This window comes from Sciurus vulgaris (assembly GCF_902686455.1).
Source record: "Sciurus vulgaris genome assembly, chromosome: 1".
NCBI lineage: Eukaryota > Metazoa > Chordata > Mammalia > Rodentia > Sciuridae > Sciurus > Sciurus vulgaris.
The window spans coordinates 23,085,459-23,104,165 of record NC_136461.1 but is presented as its reverse complement, the minus strand read 5'-3'; the positions used below and the strand labels follow the sequence as shown (position 1 = coordinate 23,104,165).

The window sequence follows — 18,707 nt, the reverse complement described above, 5'->3', positions numbered from 1 at the left end:
TCACTTGACCAAATCTTTATTGACCTCCTCAGGGAAGATACTGGATGGAAAGGAATAGAGTACAAGATGTAACAGGGAAAGCCCTACCCTTCAAGAGGTTTTTCAACAAGTATTCAACAATAAGAGAAAAACAGGCCCAGGCAAGTAACTTGCCCCAAGTAAATGAACCTCAGCACTTAGCCTTCCCTTAGCCCATTACTGAGGAGATGAGGATTACCCTTCTCTTTGGGAGCCCTCTGGAAGTGTCCAATGGCTCTGAGGCTGACAGAAGTGTGGTGGGGGGAATAGGAAGTGGAAGTAGGGTGTTCCAGTCAGTTCTGTGAGAGATTAGGGGGAAGCAGACAAGACTGGGAATGACACAATGGGAGGTAGGAGGTAGCAGTCTATTCTGATCTAAAGGGCCATGTTAGGGACACTGTTAGTCCCCCTTCCACTCTTTGAAGTCTTGAGCAGGTAGAACTGTTAATATCACAGTCCCACGCTGCCCTGAGGATTCCATTCTGAGTCTAAAGACTCTTAAAGGATGATCCTGGCTGGTTTTCTGTGGTTAATTCAGACATCAAGAAGCAGGGTGAAACAGAATTGTTGATCTCCTCTTCAGGGTTTCTTTGTGCTCAGCAAATGCCCTCAGGCCAGCCTCTCCTGGTTACTGGAGTCCTCTGATAGCTGCAAAGAAACAAAGTGGAAATTAAGAAACATGAAGATGCTTTATCAAAGGGTTTCCGAGCCTCCCTTCAGTCTCCCCATCCCACAGTACAACTCTTCTAGTTACACATATGGGTGATAAACAGCACTGCACAGCCTATAAGCTCTCTCTTTACTGTTAGGTAATGAAAATGGAGTCCTACACTCTGTACCTGTCATCCTTGGCCATGCCTGAGTTGAGTGACCCAGGAAAGAATGAAATAAAACCTTTGGGGCCTTAGCTATACAAGCTTTAGAGCCTTCAGCTTTACAAACAAGAAAATGCTTTTTGCTCTCCAAGAGATGTGAGAAATATCAACAAAGAGCTTTAAAGTCTTTGGGAGAAAGGGATCACCTCATCATTATCAGTAATTCAATTCTAAGTTCAGGGATCCATCTCTTCTGGTTTTATGAGGACTTTAATCCCAGCCTGAAACACTCAAGGTTGCCCACAGAAGACACACATCCTAAGTCTGGGGCACAGGAAAGGGGGTCTGATAGGCATTACACTACCTGGGGGGAGGGGAGGCCCAGTTTTGCTAGTTAGTAACCAGAACCTTTTTTTTTTTTTTTTTTTTTTTTGCGGTGCTGGGGATCGAACCCAGGGCCTTGTGCTTGCAAGGCAAGCACGCTACCGACTGAGATATCTCCCCAGTCCAACAAGTGAAGTTTTAAAGTCAGAAATCTGAGCTAGAGGTATGGCTCAGTGGTAGAGCATTGGCCTACCTTGCAGGAGGCCCTAGATTTGATCCCCAGCACCACACACAAAAGTAATTAATAATAAATTTTTAAAAAACCTAATGTCATTCTCCACCACCCACTAATTTAATGGTATTAAGTGAGAATAAGGCCCAATTTTCTACCTCACCTTGAATGCCTCAGTCTACCCTCTGCCTAATATGCTCCATGTCCTTTCGTCAAACCATCTCCCAAGCTCTCTGCCTAGCTAAGTCTTCCTTTTTGTATCAGTTTAAATACTATTTCCTTAAAGAAAATCCTAGTTAAGTTGTATGCCCTATCCTTTTCTTTTTAGAACTTGTCATAATCAAAATTAGTTATGTAACTAATGAATTATCTGTATAGGATATGTCTCCCCAAATATTTCGTAAGCTCCACAAAATCTGGACCATTTTATGTTGTTCACTCATTGCTGAATCTCCAGTGTCTAGCACATAATAGGTGTAAGTCACTATATTGAAAAAAATAATAATAACAAAAGAGGCCATTTGTACCAATTTCTGGAGAGAAGTTTATGAAGAATCCTATTGGGACACAAGGTACTTCTTTTTTCTCTCTTTTGGCCGTGCTAGAGTCTAAACCCAGGTCCTGTACATCCTAGGCAAGCACTCTATCACTGAGCTACACCCTCAGCCTTTATTTCTCTTTCTCAAAGGCACTCGAATAATGTTTCCCACATTCCAACCCAAAGAGCCGAGATAGGAAACACCCACCTCTAAAGCTGCTGGAGTCATAAGACACCAGAGAAGAATCACCCTGAAGGTCTACTGTTCCCAAACTTTTCTATCTTAAGTTCTTACCCAATACTATGGTAACTGGTAGAAAGAGATTGGCTGCCCTGAGGTAGGTAGGCCAAGCTAGGCTCCAGAGGCAGACAAGGGAACAGCCCTTCCTTACATCTTATTCCAGAATTAAGATCAGAAACAGCCAAATTTCTGGCCATGTGTGCAGTTTAGCTGACTGATCTGGGTTGATAGCCTGGCTAGGCCTCACACTATCTAGAAACATCTCAAATGAGCTCTCTTTTTCAGGAGTCCAACTGCCTCTCCAAAACCTCCTTGAAGCACAAAGTTGCCTAGATTTAGGTGGGGAGAGGCATAGGTCTAGCCTGTGTACCTGCCTCAGAAATTTACTGTCCAGTCCCTGCCTGAAATGCACCCAAAGACAATTACCACAATGAGGGCTGGGAATGAGGACACTCACTGCTGAGCGGATCTAGCACCTTTGGTCAAGAAGTGCCAAGAAGCTAAGGTTCAATCACATGCCTATGAAATTCAAGTCTCTTCCAGATACAAGTCTCCTTCCTTTCAGAGGTGAGGTGGTTAGCAGAACACTAAATGAGAATATTCACTCAGTACCAGAGAACCAGAACAAACAATAAGAGTAGAAGAGTCCAGTCCAGGGGCTAGAAAATTGATTCCAGGTGTCAGTGAACATTTCTGCTCCTTATTTCCCCAACAAAAGGATTTAGCCTATAGCTTCAGTGTAGCTCCTTGGGAGCAGTCAGGCCAAAGTAAAACTAGAGTGCAGTGCCCACCATAATAAGGCCTTTACTTCTAAGGGGCTTAGAAGGAACAGGTCTATTTTCCAGGCCAGGAAACAAAAGAATGGGTAGTTAGGCAGTTTAGTGCACTTCATCCCCTCCCCCTAACAGCTGCTGTCTCAGACAGCTGTTTCCAGCCTGTCTGCTCAATGCTATTAAATATTCATTAAATGTGTGCTAGCTTTAAACATGCAATGACTATTAATCTGAAAAGCAGGAGGTACATGTGGATACAGAAAAAAAGAGAAGGGAAAGACTCATAAGGATTCATCTTTTACCTACAGGAATCTGGAAACCAAGTCAGAGGCACCCACCCTATATACACCAAGATCAGGAACTACTTTCAGTGTAAGCTGATCTTGTGGATACTCTAGTTACACAGAAGACTAAGAGGCAGCAAAATGGGAGTGGGAAGACTCAGGTCTGAACTCCAACTCTCTGACACATCCGTTTCCAATTCTATATACCAGGTTTAATCCTCATCTCCTAGGGTTATTTTTAAGAATTAAATGGGCTGCTGTATATGATACCCCTAGCATGAAGTCAGCACAGAATTTAGGGCTTAAAACAGAGGTAGAGACCTTATGCATTCAGGACTTGAAGAGAGTGGTAATGCACCAAAGCTTTGCTTAACAATCCCTTAGCATCAAAATTTCTATCAGTGGGTCAAAACTCCTGAATTTTGGTCTCTGATTCACAGGGTGAGTTAAAGGCATAGGATACAAGGAGACTCCATTAAAAAAAGGCAAAGTCCTATCATTTCATCCTCAGTCCAGAACCTAGCAGGAGAGAGGATTCTGTCTTGAGAATGACAGGAACCAAAGACCTTCAGGCAAGAGGGGAGGAGGAGGAAGACAAGGGAGATGATCTCTTTTACCCTCAAAGGAATGAGAGGCAGAAAGCCTTTCTTTTACTTCTGTCTTCCACCTTGCCAGCACAACGACAGAGATGTGGTTCAAGTCCCTCCTTGTACTTCTTAAGGCCTTAAACAGTTCCCCAAACTTCAGCTTTATAAAAGCAATGCTAACCTACTCTTCTAGCCTACACAGATAGCTAATATTTATTAAAAGCTTACTACATGTCATGAGGAATGTTTATATGCATTAGCTCATTCAATCGTCACAAAGTACTGTTAAGTAAATTACATTTCCATTTTATAGATGATAAAACAGACACTTTGGGAGGCTAACTCATGTAAGGTCCCCAAAACTAGCTTTGGAGGCAGAATTTGAAATTTGTCCATTTAAAATCATAATAAAGTGGCATGCTATCTGCAAATTCTTAATTACCTTTTAAGACTGAACTTAAATGTTACCCTTTTACTTTCTTTTTTTTGGTACTGGGGGTTGACCCCAGGGGCACTTTACCACTGAGCCACAACCCTAGTCCTTTTTTATTTTTTATTTAGTGACAAGGTCTAAGTTGCTGAGGGCCTCACCAAGTTGCTATGGTTGGCTTTGAACTTGCAATCCTACTGTCTCAACCTCCTGAGCTGCTGGGATTACAGGCATGCGTTACCACACCCGAATGTCACCCTCTTTCTCTGGTATTCCCTAAGTCTCTCTCAGACAGCTCCTCCCGGTCTCTGGTATTCAGTGCAGCAGAACATTATCATACACTGTTATAACAATGGAGTACTTTTTCCCATTAGACTATTTCTTGAGGATAGGGACTACAAATTGGATGCAGAAAAGTGACCCAGCATAGCCAACATAAGGACCTACGTGGTCTCAGCAAATGTTCACTGTAATGATAATATTCCTGCATAGGAAGTCTCCTTTCAGGGCAGAAAATGACCAAAAATGTTCCCTGAGATGGTACTGGCTGGCAGTTAAAACTTCCAAATTCAAGTACATAGCTGAAATTGATCACAGACTCTGAAATCAGACTGCCTGAAAATGAATCTAAGTTCTGCTATATGACAGCTGTGTGGTCTTTGATAATTACTTTTTTTAGACCTCAGTTTCATTATGTATAAAAAACAGGATAATATCTACTTCACTGGTGGAGAAAACAGTAAATAATAAACGTTACAAATGACAAAACATAGTACTAACTAAGACTTTGTTTTTAGAAGGCAACTTACATTTGCTGTGAAAAGAAATCATGTTAGTTTAATTGACATCGTTTTTCCTTTGCAGCATTCAATGATACATCTTATAACAAATATCCTTTATAGTCTGTATTACCTTACAGAAGCAGTATGCTTTCAGAACAGAGTGGACTTTGGTATATAGTAATATTGAGATGCACCTCCCCCAACCTGCTATGCAACTAGTGTGAATTATTTCATCTCTCCTAGAATCAGCTGCCTCACTTATAAAAACAGAGATACACAGTAGGCATTCAAACCAAGTTCTTTTCTCCCTTAGTCAGGCAAAGTTACCTAATTTCCCTTTTTTTCATTCCCCCTTCTTTTAAATGAGGTAAAGATCAGCAAATGGGGTAGACTGAGAGGTAGTAAAATGAAGGAAAAAATTTAAATGATTACTTATGAGTAGCACAGATAGCAAACACTAGCTGTAGGTCACACAAAGCATTTTTTTAAGATTGTATCAAAAAAAGGAGCTCACTGCTGCTTTATGCATTCTAACCCAGAAATGATCTTTGGCAAAGCCTTGAAGGACAAAGAACTTCAAAAACCTGAGCCAAGCCAGGCACATGCCTGTAATTCCAGCTGCTAAGGAGGCTGAAGCATAAGGATTTCAAGCTCCAGACCTGCCTCCAGGTTGTAGAAATCCTGTCTCAAAATAAAAAGGGATGGGGATGTAGTTCAGTGGTAGAGGGCTTGCCTAGCGAATGTAGAGCAGGGCCCTGGGTTCAATCAAACAAACAAACCTGAGCCAAACACCCACCACCACCTCTATCCCCATCTCCCTTTTGTCCTTGGTTCAGGAGCATTCTACATTTGTGTAGGCAAGAAGTCAGGGTCTCAACTCGAAGGATGTTCTTCCTGAAATAAAAAACAGTCTATTCCAATACTGGTGGCCAGAAAGTCCTAACAGCTGCTGCTGGGACTTCATTCTTAGCCTGAGGCAGAGGGTGGCAACTGGGGGGGGCAGGGGGGAGTGGATAAACTCTAAGGCTATTTGGTAACTGCTTTATCCCTCGGTAAGGAAAGATAAATCCTCTGGCTCTATGGAAATGGGTTGATGGTAGGAGATGGATGTGCTGAAGCTCAGTTTCTGAGCTTCTAGAGAACTACACGTGGCCAGGCATGTACCTAGAACAGTTTCATTCCCATGTAAACAGCCTACATTATAATGCACAGGACATGCTTCGTAGTCACCCATACAGGAATCAAATCTCAGCTCTACCTCTCATAATCTCTCAGTGATGCCAAAGTTATTCAGTCAGCTAGTATTCATTATTTAGCAGCTATTATGTCAGAAATTGTATTAACCATTTTAAGTAGTACATACTTCAAAAGGCAGATCTCTCTCTATATATCTTATGGGTTTTTTTTTTGTTTTGTTTTGTTTTGTTTTTGCAAAGAGGGGAAGGTTTACAGGAAATTGAACCCAGCTTTATTTTCTTCAACATTGTATTTTGAGACAGGGTCCAATTAAATTGCTGAGGCTGACCTCAAATTTGCAATTCTCTTGCCCCAGCCTACCAAGTCACTGGGATTATAGGCATGTGCTACCACACCTAGCTAGATCTATGTATGTCTAAGGTCAACTGGTGATTTTTTGTTTGTTTTTGCAGTCTTGAGGATTGAACTAAGAGTACCACTGAGCTATATTTACAATCCTTTTTATTTTTGAGACAGGGTCCTGTTTAGTTGCCCAGGCTGGCCATGGATTTTTTATTTTCCTGCTTCACCCTCCTGAGTTGCTAGAATTACATGTGTATGCCCAGGGGCACTTAACCTCAGCCCTTTTTATTTTGAGACAGGGCCTTGCTAAATTGCTGAGGAGGTTGTCCTTGAATTTGCGATTATCTAGCCTCAGCCTTCGGAGCTGCTGGGATTATAGGTGTGCACCACTGCACCAACTGATGAACTGATTTTTTTTTTTTTTTTTTTTGGCGGTACTGGGGATCGAACTTGGGGCCTTGTGCTTGCAAGGCAGGCACTCTACCAGCTGAGCTAACTCCCCAGCCCTGAACTGATTTTTGACAAGGGTATTCATTCAATGGAGGAAGAACTTTTTTCTTCAACATCTGGATATTCACATCAGAAGAATCTGAACCCCCACATAAAAAAGAAACCCTTGCAATTCAATCATAAATAAAACAAATAATCTAACTTAACAGTGGGTAAAGGATTTTTTGGGGGGAGGGGTACTTTTTTTTTTTTTTTTTTTTGCAATAGGATCTTATTAAACTGCTCAAACTGGCCTCAAACTTGTCTTCCTTCTGTCTCGGTCTCCTGAGTCACTGGGATTACAAGTGAGCTGGTGAAAGTGAGTAAAGGATTTAAACAGACATTTCTCCAGATAACTGTTATTAGGAAAATGCAAATCCAAACCCCAATGAAATGTCATTCCATATCCACTAGGATAACTATAATAAAATGGAAAATAACAAGTGCTGGTGAAGATATGGGAAATTAGAACCCGCATACACTGCTGATGGGAATGATGGAGCCTTTGTGGGTGAGTTTGACAATTCCTTAAAAAGTTCAACATAAACCAGGAATGATGGCATACACCTGTAATTCCAGCAATTTAGGAGGTTGAGGCAGGAGGATTAAAAGTTTATAGCCAGCTTGGGTAACTTAGTGACATCCTGTCTCAAAAATAAAAGACAGAATTGGGGATGTGGTAGCTCAGTGGTAGAATGCCCCTGGGGTCAATTTTAAAAATTGAGAAAACTTCTAATACCTGAAGTTGTCTCAAATGAAATGAACTGTTTATGCTATTATTTGTTTATAGTGCCAGGGACTGAACCCAGGACCTCCTGCTAGCTAGGCAAGTGCGCTAACACTGAGCTACGCTCCAACTCCTGAAATAAATTGAAAGCAGTGTTTCTTATAACTAGTATGAAGTACCGATATATACTATAACATGGATAAAACTTGAAAACATGAAATGTCTAGAGCTGGCAAATCCATAGGAAGATTACCCAGGGGCTGGAGAGTGGATACTAACAGGTACTGGCTTTCTCTTTGGGATAACAGAAATATTCTGGTATTAAGCAGCAGTGATGGCTGCATAGCATTGTGAATATACCCACCTCCCCTCCCCCTCAAAAAAAATAACTGTTAAAATACATTTTATGTTATATGACTTAAAAAAAAAAAAGTATTAATAAAACCCAGGTCCTCCAGTATGCTAGGAAACGAAGAGGAAAAGGAGCTAGAGATACTGGTCAGAGGATACAAAGTAGCAGGTATGAACAAGTTTAGAGATCCAATTGACAACATGAGGACTTAATTACTAATTATTCTGCATATGGAATTCATGCTAGATGAGATGAAAGCTGCCACAAAAACTATGTAAGATAGATGTTAATTTGCTTCACTATATAACTTTTTAATAATCTATATATATCCCACATCATGCTAAATAAATATAAACAAATAAAATTTATTTACCAAAAAATCTATCCTAGAAAGAGTTGAGACTAAACCCTTTGAATTAAAGATTTCCTCCCCTAAATTTCCTAGCCATTAGTGTGACCAATATCAACCTAGGATTTTCTGGGTGCCTAGAACAATGCTCTGTATACATGGCTCTCCTTAAAGCCTCCAGATCTCAGAAGGTCTTGGTTGAGAGGCAGTTTTAAAAGAAATGAGTTCCAAGAGGTTGTTTTACTCTTAAAAGCTGCATCTGCTTTTGGGTCACCGAGTTAAGAGCCTTTCTCTCCTCAGTATCATCCTAACCCTAACAAATCATTCGGGGACAAAAGGAAATATCAGTCAGTACGTTGACAGCTTCAAGCAACAGAAAGGCTGTTTTTAGAGTCCCCAAGTATGCAAACCAGGATGCTAAACTTTAGGGAAAGTATTCTTAGGGGGAAAACAAAAACCAAAAAACCCACTAATATTTATTTTGTATAAAGTGCTGAGTTGTTTGGCCTTACATACTATTTTTATCTTTTTGTGGTACTACGTATCAAATCCAGGACTGCACTCTTGCTAGGTGAGTGCTCTACCACTGAGCTACACCCCTAGCCCCAACTCCATATATTTTAGAACTCCTTCAATTTGCCAGTCACTATGAGATTATCACCATCTTCCTCCTCCAGATGTAAAAGACAAGTATTAGTTTTGGGCCACTGCACAAAAGATAGCTCACAGATTCAACTCTGGGTTTGACAAGCTCCATTTCCTTTCTACTACACAATATCCCTACAAGTGTGAGAAATGCCTCATTCCTAGATTAAAGGCAATGTACTATAGGGTTAAAATGACATTCTGGGAACACATCAACTTGGGTTTGATTATCAGTCATGAATTATGTGAACCTGGGAAGTTACTTAACCTCATTAAGTCTCAGTCACTTCCATAAAATAAAGATATTATACACTACAATTTTTTTTGTGAGGGGCTACACAGTATCCATTTTCCTTTCCTATTAACACTTCAACTTCCTTTTGAGAAATTAGTTCTTAAAGGCATGACTCAACCTAATTCAGCCTGACATTCCCTTCCTAGAACCTGAATCTTAAGTAGGAGAAAAAAAAAACAAATATAGTAGGGTTTACTTACTCCAACGTGCCTAGTCAGTCACTGCTCCAAGACCATTTCTGCAGTTTACCACTACTGTCCCAGCTCTCTGCAACTGCTACAGATTCCAAACCAGATTTTCTAGTCTTCATATTTAATCTGGGAGTCCCTAACAACTTTCTGATAAATTCCCTTTTATTTACATTACCACTTTGATGCTTGCAACCAATGAACTCCAAATGAAACACTGTTGACCGAACAAATAAAAAGGGATTCAACAGATAAAAGCTGACACTATGGGAGGTCTTACTGATCATGAGAAGTAAACTTAACACAGTCTATCAACTAACTTAAGTACAGTCATGTTGTAAATTTAAATGACTGTAGGAAAAACTTGCCCATTTACCATCTTCCAAGGTACCTCCTAGTGTAACTGTTTTACAGTTATGATAAAAGGACCACCATCCTTAATAGAAAACCACTTTAACATACCTGACATAGGTCTTCGCTACCCATTCTATTCCAGGAAATGTCTCAGAAGTTTTCAATCACCTGAAAATGGAGAAATAAGAGATCAGTCTTTTGAAGAGGAAGTTCTAAAGACCATACAAAAAATAAAAACAAAAACAAAAAACAAAATAAAAACCAAAAAACCAAAACAAAACCCCAAACAAAACAACAAAAGATAAAGAGATCCTGCATGCAGTTTACACATTACAGGAAAGAAACATGCAACTTTTAAGAAATTTTAAGTAATATTTCACTGTGAAAATCAATATGGGGTCCTATGAGGCTCATCCTTGTACATTTTAAAATAGCTGAGCAGAAAGCTTTACTTTGGGGTGCAGCAGGAGATCTAGTCTATAGTCATTGAAATTTTACAATGTGTCATTTAAGATGTCAGACTTTGTGCCCAGGTTACATTACAGTTCACTTGTGATGGGCAGGATTATTAAGAGTTATGGCTAATTTATGCGGCAGCATATGGTTTTTCTTTTTACAGCTATTTTTATTAAACAAGTTTTGCAAAGTTTTAACATTAAAATTAACAGCTAAAGAACTGTTTATGCAAGTTGCTGTCACAGTTTATATAAAAGAGAAATATGTGCTATTAAAATCAGACATTTAGGTTACCTTTGGTTTTTTGCGATGCATGTTAGCTTTACACATCCTGATTCTCTTGCGATAATTTTCCTTTAAAAAGGGGGGTATAGAGTGATCTCTTTTCATCAAAACAAGACATAATGCCCTGAAAGCTGACTTCAAACCATGGTTGAAAATTCAGTTATTTACACTTTATCACAATCTACAAATACATTTTTTGTTGGTGTGTTTTTAAAAGAAAAAAAAATGTCCATCATGCACTGCTGCAGGCAGCTTGGCACTTCATACAAGAGGATTTTTCACCCCCGAGCAGTTTAGGTGGCTCTCTTAGGGAAGGCATGAGAACCCTGAGAATTAACAGAGAGGAGTGGAAACGGGGCCAACCAATTCCATCATTTCCTCTCTTGATCTTGCAGGAGGGAGTTCAGGGCGAGTCTATCATGCCAAATCCTGCCCCAGGCCAGCTGAGTTACTAACAGCATTTCTGGGATTAGAAAGCAAACCATTAAGGATACCCATGGTTTGCTGAATTGTCATATCTAAAGCCAGGTGCTATCCCTTTCTGAGCTCAGTGATTTGGTATCACTCTTCAAGGCCACCTTAGGGGCTCTACAGAAGGAACAAACTAGTGGCTGGCACTTTAAATACTGAGACCTACGTATGAAAACCAATCCAAGTTTCGGGCAGTTGGGTTTCTCTCTCCAGAAATTACAACTTTTGATAGGATTGGTTAAAACTGTTTTCAACAACTTCCAGGGGGTGAAAAAGCTTTGGTTATTTTTAAACTAAAACTTAACAACTCAATAAACTTTTTTTTGGTAAACTTAAAAATAAAATCCCCCCCACCACTTTTAAGAATGTCTCCAACTTTTAACAAGCCCATTAACTTTAGAGTTAATTTAAGTTTATTTGAAAGAGAAAACTATTTTATTGTCCACCCAAAAAAATGACAATTCATCACATTTACTTTGATTAAAAAAGGACTAAACTTTATTGACAAACTGCTGCAGACATTTTGACATAAGTTTAAGCTACCTATTTAGGCAGACTTACACATGTAGCATTTAATCTTCCGAGAACAAAATGGGAGGACGGTACAAATCCAATTAGGACTTTAACTTATGTACAAAGTGGATTTTGATTCCTTTTTCATTCAGCTGCAGTGTCCCTTTTTATATCATGCTAGTGTTGAGACATACTTGACTACCTTGGGAACAGTTCAATATTGACAACCGTCAACTTAATAAAAAACATGAGCTTTTGGCCCCAGTGTCCAAATGAGCTTTTCGTGGAGCGCAGAATCTCAAATGGACAAAATACTTTTCGTCTTCCTGAATACTGCAACTTTAATTATTAGTACTACTATTGAAAGATTATAGCTAAAAAGCTCTATATCAAATTAAATTTAGATGGCCAGCCCCTCTGCCCCAATCAATCTCTTCAAAACTTACTCCCCCCTAAGTATCTCTCAACACTGTATGTCTGGGGCTAGATTTCAAAACCCACATAATGAAAAAGTCAGTTTTACAAACCTAATTTTGTTGTTGTTTTTTAAATCAATTAACGTTAAAAATTGCATCAACTATTTAATTCATGAGGATCTTTCATATTAAAATTTAACTTAAGATTCAACCGCCATGTGTTTTTAAAGGAAACATTTTTAGAGACATCTGAGCTCACTTTTGCATGGTGGCACCTACTGCCGTTAACGTTTGTGATTTTAAATCTTAAACAGCCCTGAATTTTGAAATGTAGCCTAGTTTGGGATTCTGCAACTACAACTTTACGGGATGCCTCAAATCAAAACTAAGAGAAAGTTAACAAGCCTTTACTTCAGAACCTTTAAGCAAGCAATGTCACTTTTGAAACTAACAGGTTTGTGGTTTTTTTTTTTTTTACTCAACTTCTTTTTTTATTATAAAAGGTACACTTCTGTTTATATTTAAACAACAAAGAAAAAAGCATCTACACACTTAAAAAATTAATTCGATAGTCCTAAATCTATTTTAACTCATTTTAAAATACTACATACAGAAGCCAGAATGCAGAGTTAAGAGTGGAGGAAGGTGGGGAGAAGAAGGGGACCACGAAGAAAAACACTTAGACAATTACTTGTCTGTTGTGGGTAAAGCAACAGGAATCCTGGGAGATACAAGAAATCAGTAACAACTTTGCTCATAACTGATATTTTTCCCCTCCTGTTTGTTTTTAATAACGTCCATATGGGTGCTCTCTGTACGCTCCCTTCACTGGCCTAGCTGGAGGGGCCTTCAGTGATGGCCTGGTCCCATTCCAGTCATCTTGGCCTGTGGGAAAAGCAGAGAGTTTATAAACCATGTGTCAACGGCATTTGGGGATGAGCAAGGGTATGTCAACCTGGTAAAGATAACCAACAACACTGCTTTTCTGTCAGTGTCTTGACACCTCCCTAGTGGTCCTTGTTCTCCACTCCAACACTCCTGAGCAGTCTGGACAACTTCCCACAGTTTTGAGTGAAAAGACAAAAGGGGAACAACTTGGAAAAGGCTGGCATTTACTTTGCAGTAATCAGGAGTGAGGTTCTCCAAAGACAATATGACTGATATCCCAATGACAATATGAACTCAAACCTGGATAAACCCAATACTTTGCTTGAGATATTAAAAGGGAATTATTAATTTCTGTGGGTCTACAGTGGCCTTTTCTGCTCCAAATTTGGTAGATTGAAGGCAGCTAGGCCCCTTTCTATGTAACAGCATGTTAGGTTCCCCCAAGGAGAGGAGTGTTGTCTGGCTCTTTGGTTGAAGCAAGCAAGGGCCATATTAAATGAGGACATGCACCAGCAGAGCTGGTACTCGCTGTTCTGGTAGACAGAAATATAATCAAATGTTGCATTTACAGAACTCCTTAGATTCTTTCTTATGTCAATAGTAATGAAAAACCAGACAATATGGTTGACACTCACAAATGGTTTTCCTTTGTGACAGGGAAGCCTGGGGTAGATGATCATTTAATTCAACGAGTTGTATTTAAGCTTATTCTTACCACTCATTCTCATACTTTTCCCCATGGTAGTTCATTCCTGAAGTATTTCTCCAGTCACCCACATTCACAAATATCACCATAGGTCTTAAACTTCTATATGGATCTAAAGTTGCACAGAATCCTATTTATATCCCTAGTATAATACATGTCCATCACTTTCCAAGAGGCTTCTAGGTACCAACAAAACAATTTATTTTTTCTAATTCTGTTTATAAAGGCAGAGATCAGAACAGATTAACTGTGGCAACATCAGACCAAGGGCACAAGGAGCAGGCTGCCTCCTTTTAGTTCAGTTTTTCTCCAGCAAAACAGAAATTCTGTTTAGTCAAACACATACAAAGGCCCCATTGTACTACCTCACTGATGGAGGGAAATAACCTGATGCAATCATACTACCCTTCTAAATAGTGGCATATAAGCAGAGACATACAGTATTACTGATAGCAACTGTCCAGAACCATTTAACTAAACTGGTTAAAAAAAAGTTTCCCTGGGCAAGCAGCTGATTGGCTACTTCATACAATGCTGAGGGGTTAGGTTCAGCCTGTCTATCTGTGGGAGGCCCTAAGATGCTTCATTATTTTAGCTAGGGCTAAGAAGAAACAATCAGTGTCTTCAGATGAACTGTCAACTGCTTAGCCAGCCCTTTGCCGAGTACTCTCTGGAAGTTCCCCAGGTATGCTGAAAATACCTCACATTTAAAGGGCTGTACTCTGCATCCAAAGCCACATGGTACTCCCTTTGGAGCTAATTAACATGGGATCATAATTGGCTCATAAGGACACACTTGAGCAATGTGTTTTCAACCAAACTTAATGCCGTTCTAGCTTCTACTGCTCTCTTAGGATCAAGGACTGAGCTACCTCCAAGCCAGTAAGGAGCTTAATACCAGTAGTGCCCTGAGTTGGTTCTAGTCCTGCAGCCTCTGATCTAACAGGTACTCTTGTTGTTCCCTAAACTGCTCTGATGACCTGCTTGCCATTCCCTTTCAGCTAGTTTCTACGTACTGAGATTCTTTTTGTTGGGATCCAAAACTTTAAAAAAAAAAAAAATGAGGTGGAGTTGGGCATAGTGGTGACACCTGTAATCCTAGTGTCTCAGGAGGCTGAGGCAGGAGGATCAGAGTCAAAGCCTGTCTCAGCAACTTAGCGAGACCCTGTCTTAAAATTTTAAGCAAGGACTGGGCATATGGCTCAGTGATTAAGTGACCCCTGGGTTCAATTTCTACAAAAAAAAAAAAAAAAGGGGGGGGGGCAGGCAGAAGAATAGAGCAAACATAACCCAGGTCTATAACCAGACCAGGATCAGCTTAATAAGTCTGTTGCTCCAGCTCAGCTAAGCTAGTCTAGTTTTAGAATGTATTTAGCTTTCCAAGAGTAACAATACTGCCACCTACCTTCAGTAATTCCTCTTTGGACCACACACCATAAAATTTAAATAAGAACAGACTCCTAGTAATGTCTACAAACACCATGGTCTTATAGAAGTTTCTCTCCTTAGATATGTGACTGTCTCCCAAAACTCCAGTCATCAGCATTCTTCCAGGCACTTACTTGGCATTTTGCCCCACCCCAGAAAATAAGACATACCATAGGCTTCATAAGAATCTTGAACCTCCCCATGTCCATAGTCATAATATTCTGAGTCCCTGAAAGTGAAAGACAAGAGTGTTACAAAACTACAGTGAAACAGTACTTTAGCTTCACCTTTCTCTCATATACATCCATACCTGTCATTTCAATGTGTATAAAAATAGGAAAATGCCCATTTTTGTTCCTTCCCTAAGCCCTAAAATGTTTTCAAAGTATACATGATATACCCATATACACACAACAAACTATAGTAAAGAAAAATGGTTATCATACAACCAAAAATGAATAGGTATGGGGCTGGGGAGATAGCTCAGTTGGTAGAATGCTTGCATTGCAAGCACAAGTCCCTGGGATCGATCCCCAGCACCGCAAAAAAAAAGAATAGGTATGATTCTAAATTGACCCTCTTAATCATGTGTAATAAACATGTATTCACAGGGGTCACTAAAAGAGAACAGAAAAAGCAATTCTGTTCCTAAAGTAGAAGTCTGAGGCTATTTTTTAGTCACAGGTAAGATACATGTGCACACAAACAGAATGGTTTTTAAAGAAATGGAGCGGGGGAGCAGAGAAAAATCCAGGTTATGTAGTTACACCCTCAAATTCGGTACTAGGAATTGAACCCCAGGTGATTTACCACTGAGCTATAGCCCCAGTCCTTTTCATTTTTGAGACAGGGTCTTGTTAAATTGCTGAGGGCTTTGCTAAGCTGCTGAGGCTGGCCTTGAGTTTGTGATACTTCTGCCTCAGCCTCACAGGTCACTGGGGTTATTGGTATGTGCCACCGAGCCTGGCTTGGGGTACTTCTTAGTAAATCAAGCCAGGTGTGATGATACATGCCTGTAATCCCAGCAAGTCAACAAGCTATGGCAGTATGATCAAAATTCCAGCAACTTAATGAGACCCTGTCTCAAAAAAAAAAATTAAAATAAAAAATTAAAAAGTAGAGTATTCTTGCATTTAATCCCTAGTACCACAAAATAAATAAATTAAACTATTTAAAGATATTTTCTGTTTCCATGTAGCTTTTCATCTACTATCCCCAGATTCTAAATTATAATCCCAGAGGTGCACAGTGGCACACGCCTGTAATTCCAGCAATCTGGGAGGCAAAGGCAGAAAGATCAAAAGCTAGAGGCCAGTCTGGGCAATTCAGAGAGATCATATCTCAAAATAAAAAATAAAAGTAAAAATTCTACTCTGTATCAGGGGCAGAGTAGAATGGCCCTCAGCTCACTCCTCAGTACCAAAATAAATAAATTTGTGTTTAAAAATTATATTACCCAAATTTGTGGAGCCAAGAATGTGCCTTACAGACGTCAAAAGCAGAAGAGATACCTTCAAAACGTAAGCCATACTGCTCCTTAGGTCTGTGTAGTTTAAATATCTCAGTTCCCCTAATTCCATCCATCCATCTATCCCTAGGATACCAAATAGCATTTCTGTTGCCCAACTCACCCTTGGCTCTGGCTGTAATAGCCTTCGTAGCCTTCATAACTCTGTTCTGCATATGTATCATCATATCCCTAAAATAAATAAAATGAAATAGGTTAGAATCAGAGAAGAGAGATGGTAATTATATCCCATGTGGGTATGACAGGCTTCTGGATTAATAGAACATAAAATTTTCTTCCAAAATATTAACACCCACTATAGCTTAGTCAAGAGAGAAAGGGTTACTAAACACACACACACACAAATACATGCCACAGGACAAGTGTGGGCTAGAAATAAAGTACAAAACTGAGCTTTAGTATTCTCAGTAGTAGGAGCAGATCCCTTAGTAAAACACTGTACATTAAAACAGTTACTTCCCATTTAATCTGCACAGATAGTAAACCATGCCTAAAATGGAAAAATCTCATAGGTCAACATTCAGGGCAGATTCCAAATCTTACAGGTGTTTCTTGCCACCAACAAAAAGGGCCAAGACTAGATCATTCAACTTTGACAACCTTTTAGGTACTGAGAAATGGTACACTGTTTAAAATATTCTTACATATTCTTCATATGTTTCTGGTGCAGGGGGTGGAGGCAAAGGTATTCTCTGGATGCCTGCTGTCCGTGCTCTTGGTGCTGGAGCACCCCTCACAGTAGGCGGGGGTGGCACTCCTCGGGTCACAGTGGCACCTCTGGTGATGGCACCTCTCACTGGGGTACCACGCACCAAAGCTCCCCGAGGTGGTCCAACACCACGGCCCCTATAAAAAGAAAATTTATTTCAAATGGAGCTTTCAATAAATAGGCCACTTTCATCTTCAGACCTGTTGCAAATTTTAGAGCTAGATTGATTTTACAATGCCTTAACTACACTATTATTAAAGCACAGAGCAATGTACAGATGGGTAAAGGACCCACACTGGGAGATTTCCCTCAGAGCACTTTGGGCAGGTTCGAATAGTACATGTACTTTTTTTTTTTTTTTTTTTGACTGGGTCTCATTATGTTGTCCAGATTGGCCTTGACCTCGAATTCCTCCTGCCTTAGCCTCCCAAGAAGCTGGGATTATGAGCATTCATCACCAGGCCAGGCTAGGTCTCCATAGTCTGAACCCTCCATAATGCCAGTTACTGAAGTCAGATCATTAAAAAATGCTAGGACTGTTCAAAATTTAAAAATCAAAAGTTTCAAGAGGACTGCAGCATTTGACTACGATCAAAGTGCTTCAGATCTAGAATTCCACTTTTTTTTAAAAATTGGTGCATTATAATTATATATAATAGTGGGATTTATTATGCCATATTCGAACATGCACACAACTTGATCTACAATTCCATTCTTGATACAATATACAAATTCTGAAACTCCTCCTAAGTAAGAGATAAGAACACCCATAAGACATAGAGGGTTCTAGCAGTCAATTTGCATCCCATTTCTGGCTATCTATTTTTACCTGGGAACAGGTGGAGGGGGAGGTGCAGCACCCCGGCCTCTCACTGGCACCCCACGTCCACGAGAGGGCTCAGGTACTCCATTCAAGTAGGACAGCTCTAGAAATTGCTCTTGGCAGATATCATCCATCATATCCTGGGAATGAAAGATAACAAGGAGTATTGTGCAACATCTTTAACTTCCGCTGAAAAGTCATCTGGCCCACGTAATCCTTGGATGCTAAGAACAACTCTGAAAGCCCAGATGAAGTCTCAGGTCATTCATTCTCTGAAGTCAAATGACACCCTACCTGTCACTTCTTTGAGGAAAGTCTTGATGGCAGACCCCTATTATTCAGATGGAGCTCTTCAGGATGTGGTCCCTGCCTAGCTCTCCAGATCACTTCCATCCTCTCTCCATACACAACCTCCTCTCAAGCCATGCTGAACAATTTGTAGTTCAGAGCCTGGCATACTCTCACACATCCATTCTCTGCAAATAGTTTCCTTTTCCTGGAATAATAAAAGCCACTACCATT

The 18,707-nt window shown here is 40.0% G+C and overlaps 1 protein-coding gene across 2 annotated transcripts in view; it reads right to left on the bottom strand.

The window, feature by feature from the left end:
* KHDRBS1 (KH RNA binding domain containing, signal transduction associated 1) overlaps window positions 1–18,707 on the bottom strand; it is a 37,088-nt gene continuing 18,381 nt past the window's right edge. The window contains exons 5-11 of one of the 2 annotated variants that reach the window (XR_013765234.1): window positions 18,192–18,325; window positions 17,298–17,499; window positions 16,757–16,824; window positions 15,296–15,354; window positions 12,795–12,988; window positions 10,071–10,130; window positions 1–666 (exon numbers count right to left, since the gene is read on the bottom strand). Coding sequence is in view for 1 of the 2 variants with exons in the window: in XM_079148161.1 (XP_079004287.1) it covers window positions 12,891–12,988; window positions 15,296–15,354; window positions 16,757–16,824; window positions 17,298–17,499; window positions 18,192–18,325 (561 nt within the window). In the remaining variant the exon portion in view is untranslated. Of the gene's footprint in view, window positions 667–10,070; window positions 10,131–12,509; window positions 12,989–15,295; window positions 15,355–16,756; window positions 16,825–17,297; window positions 17,500–18,191; window positions 18,326–18,707 lie in introns of those variants that run through there. The other variant, XM_079148161.1, reaches the window with a different exon arrangement.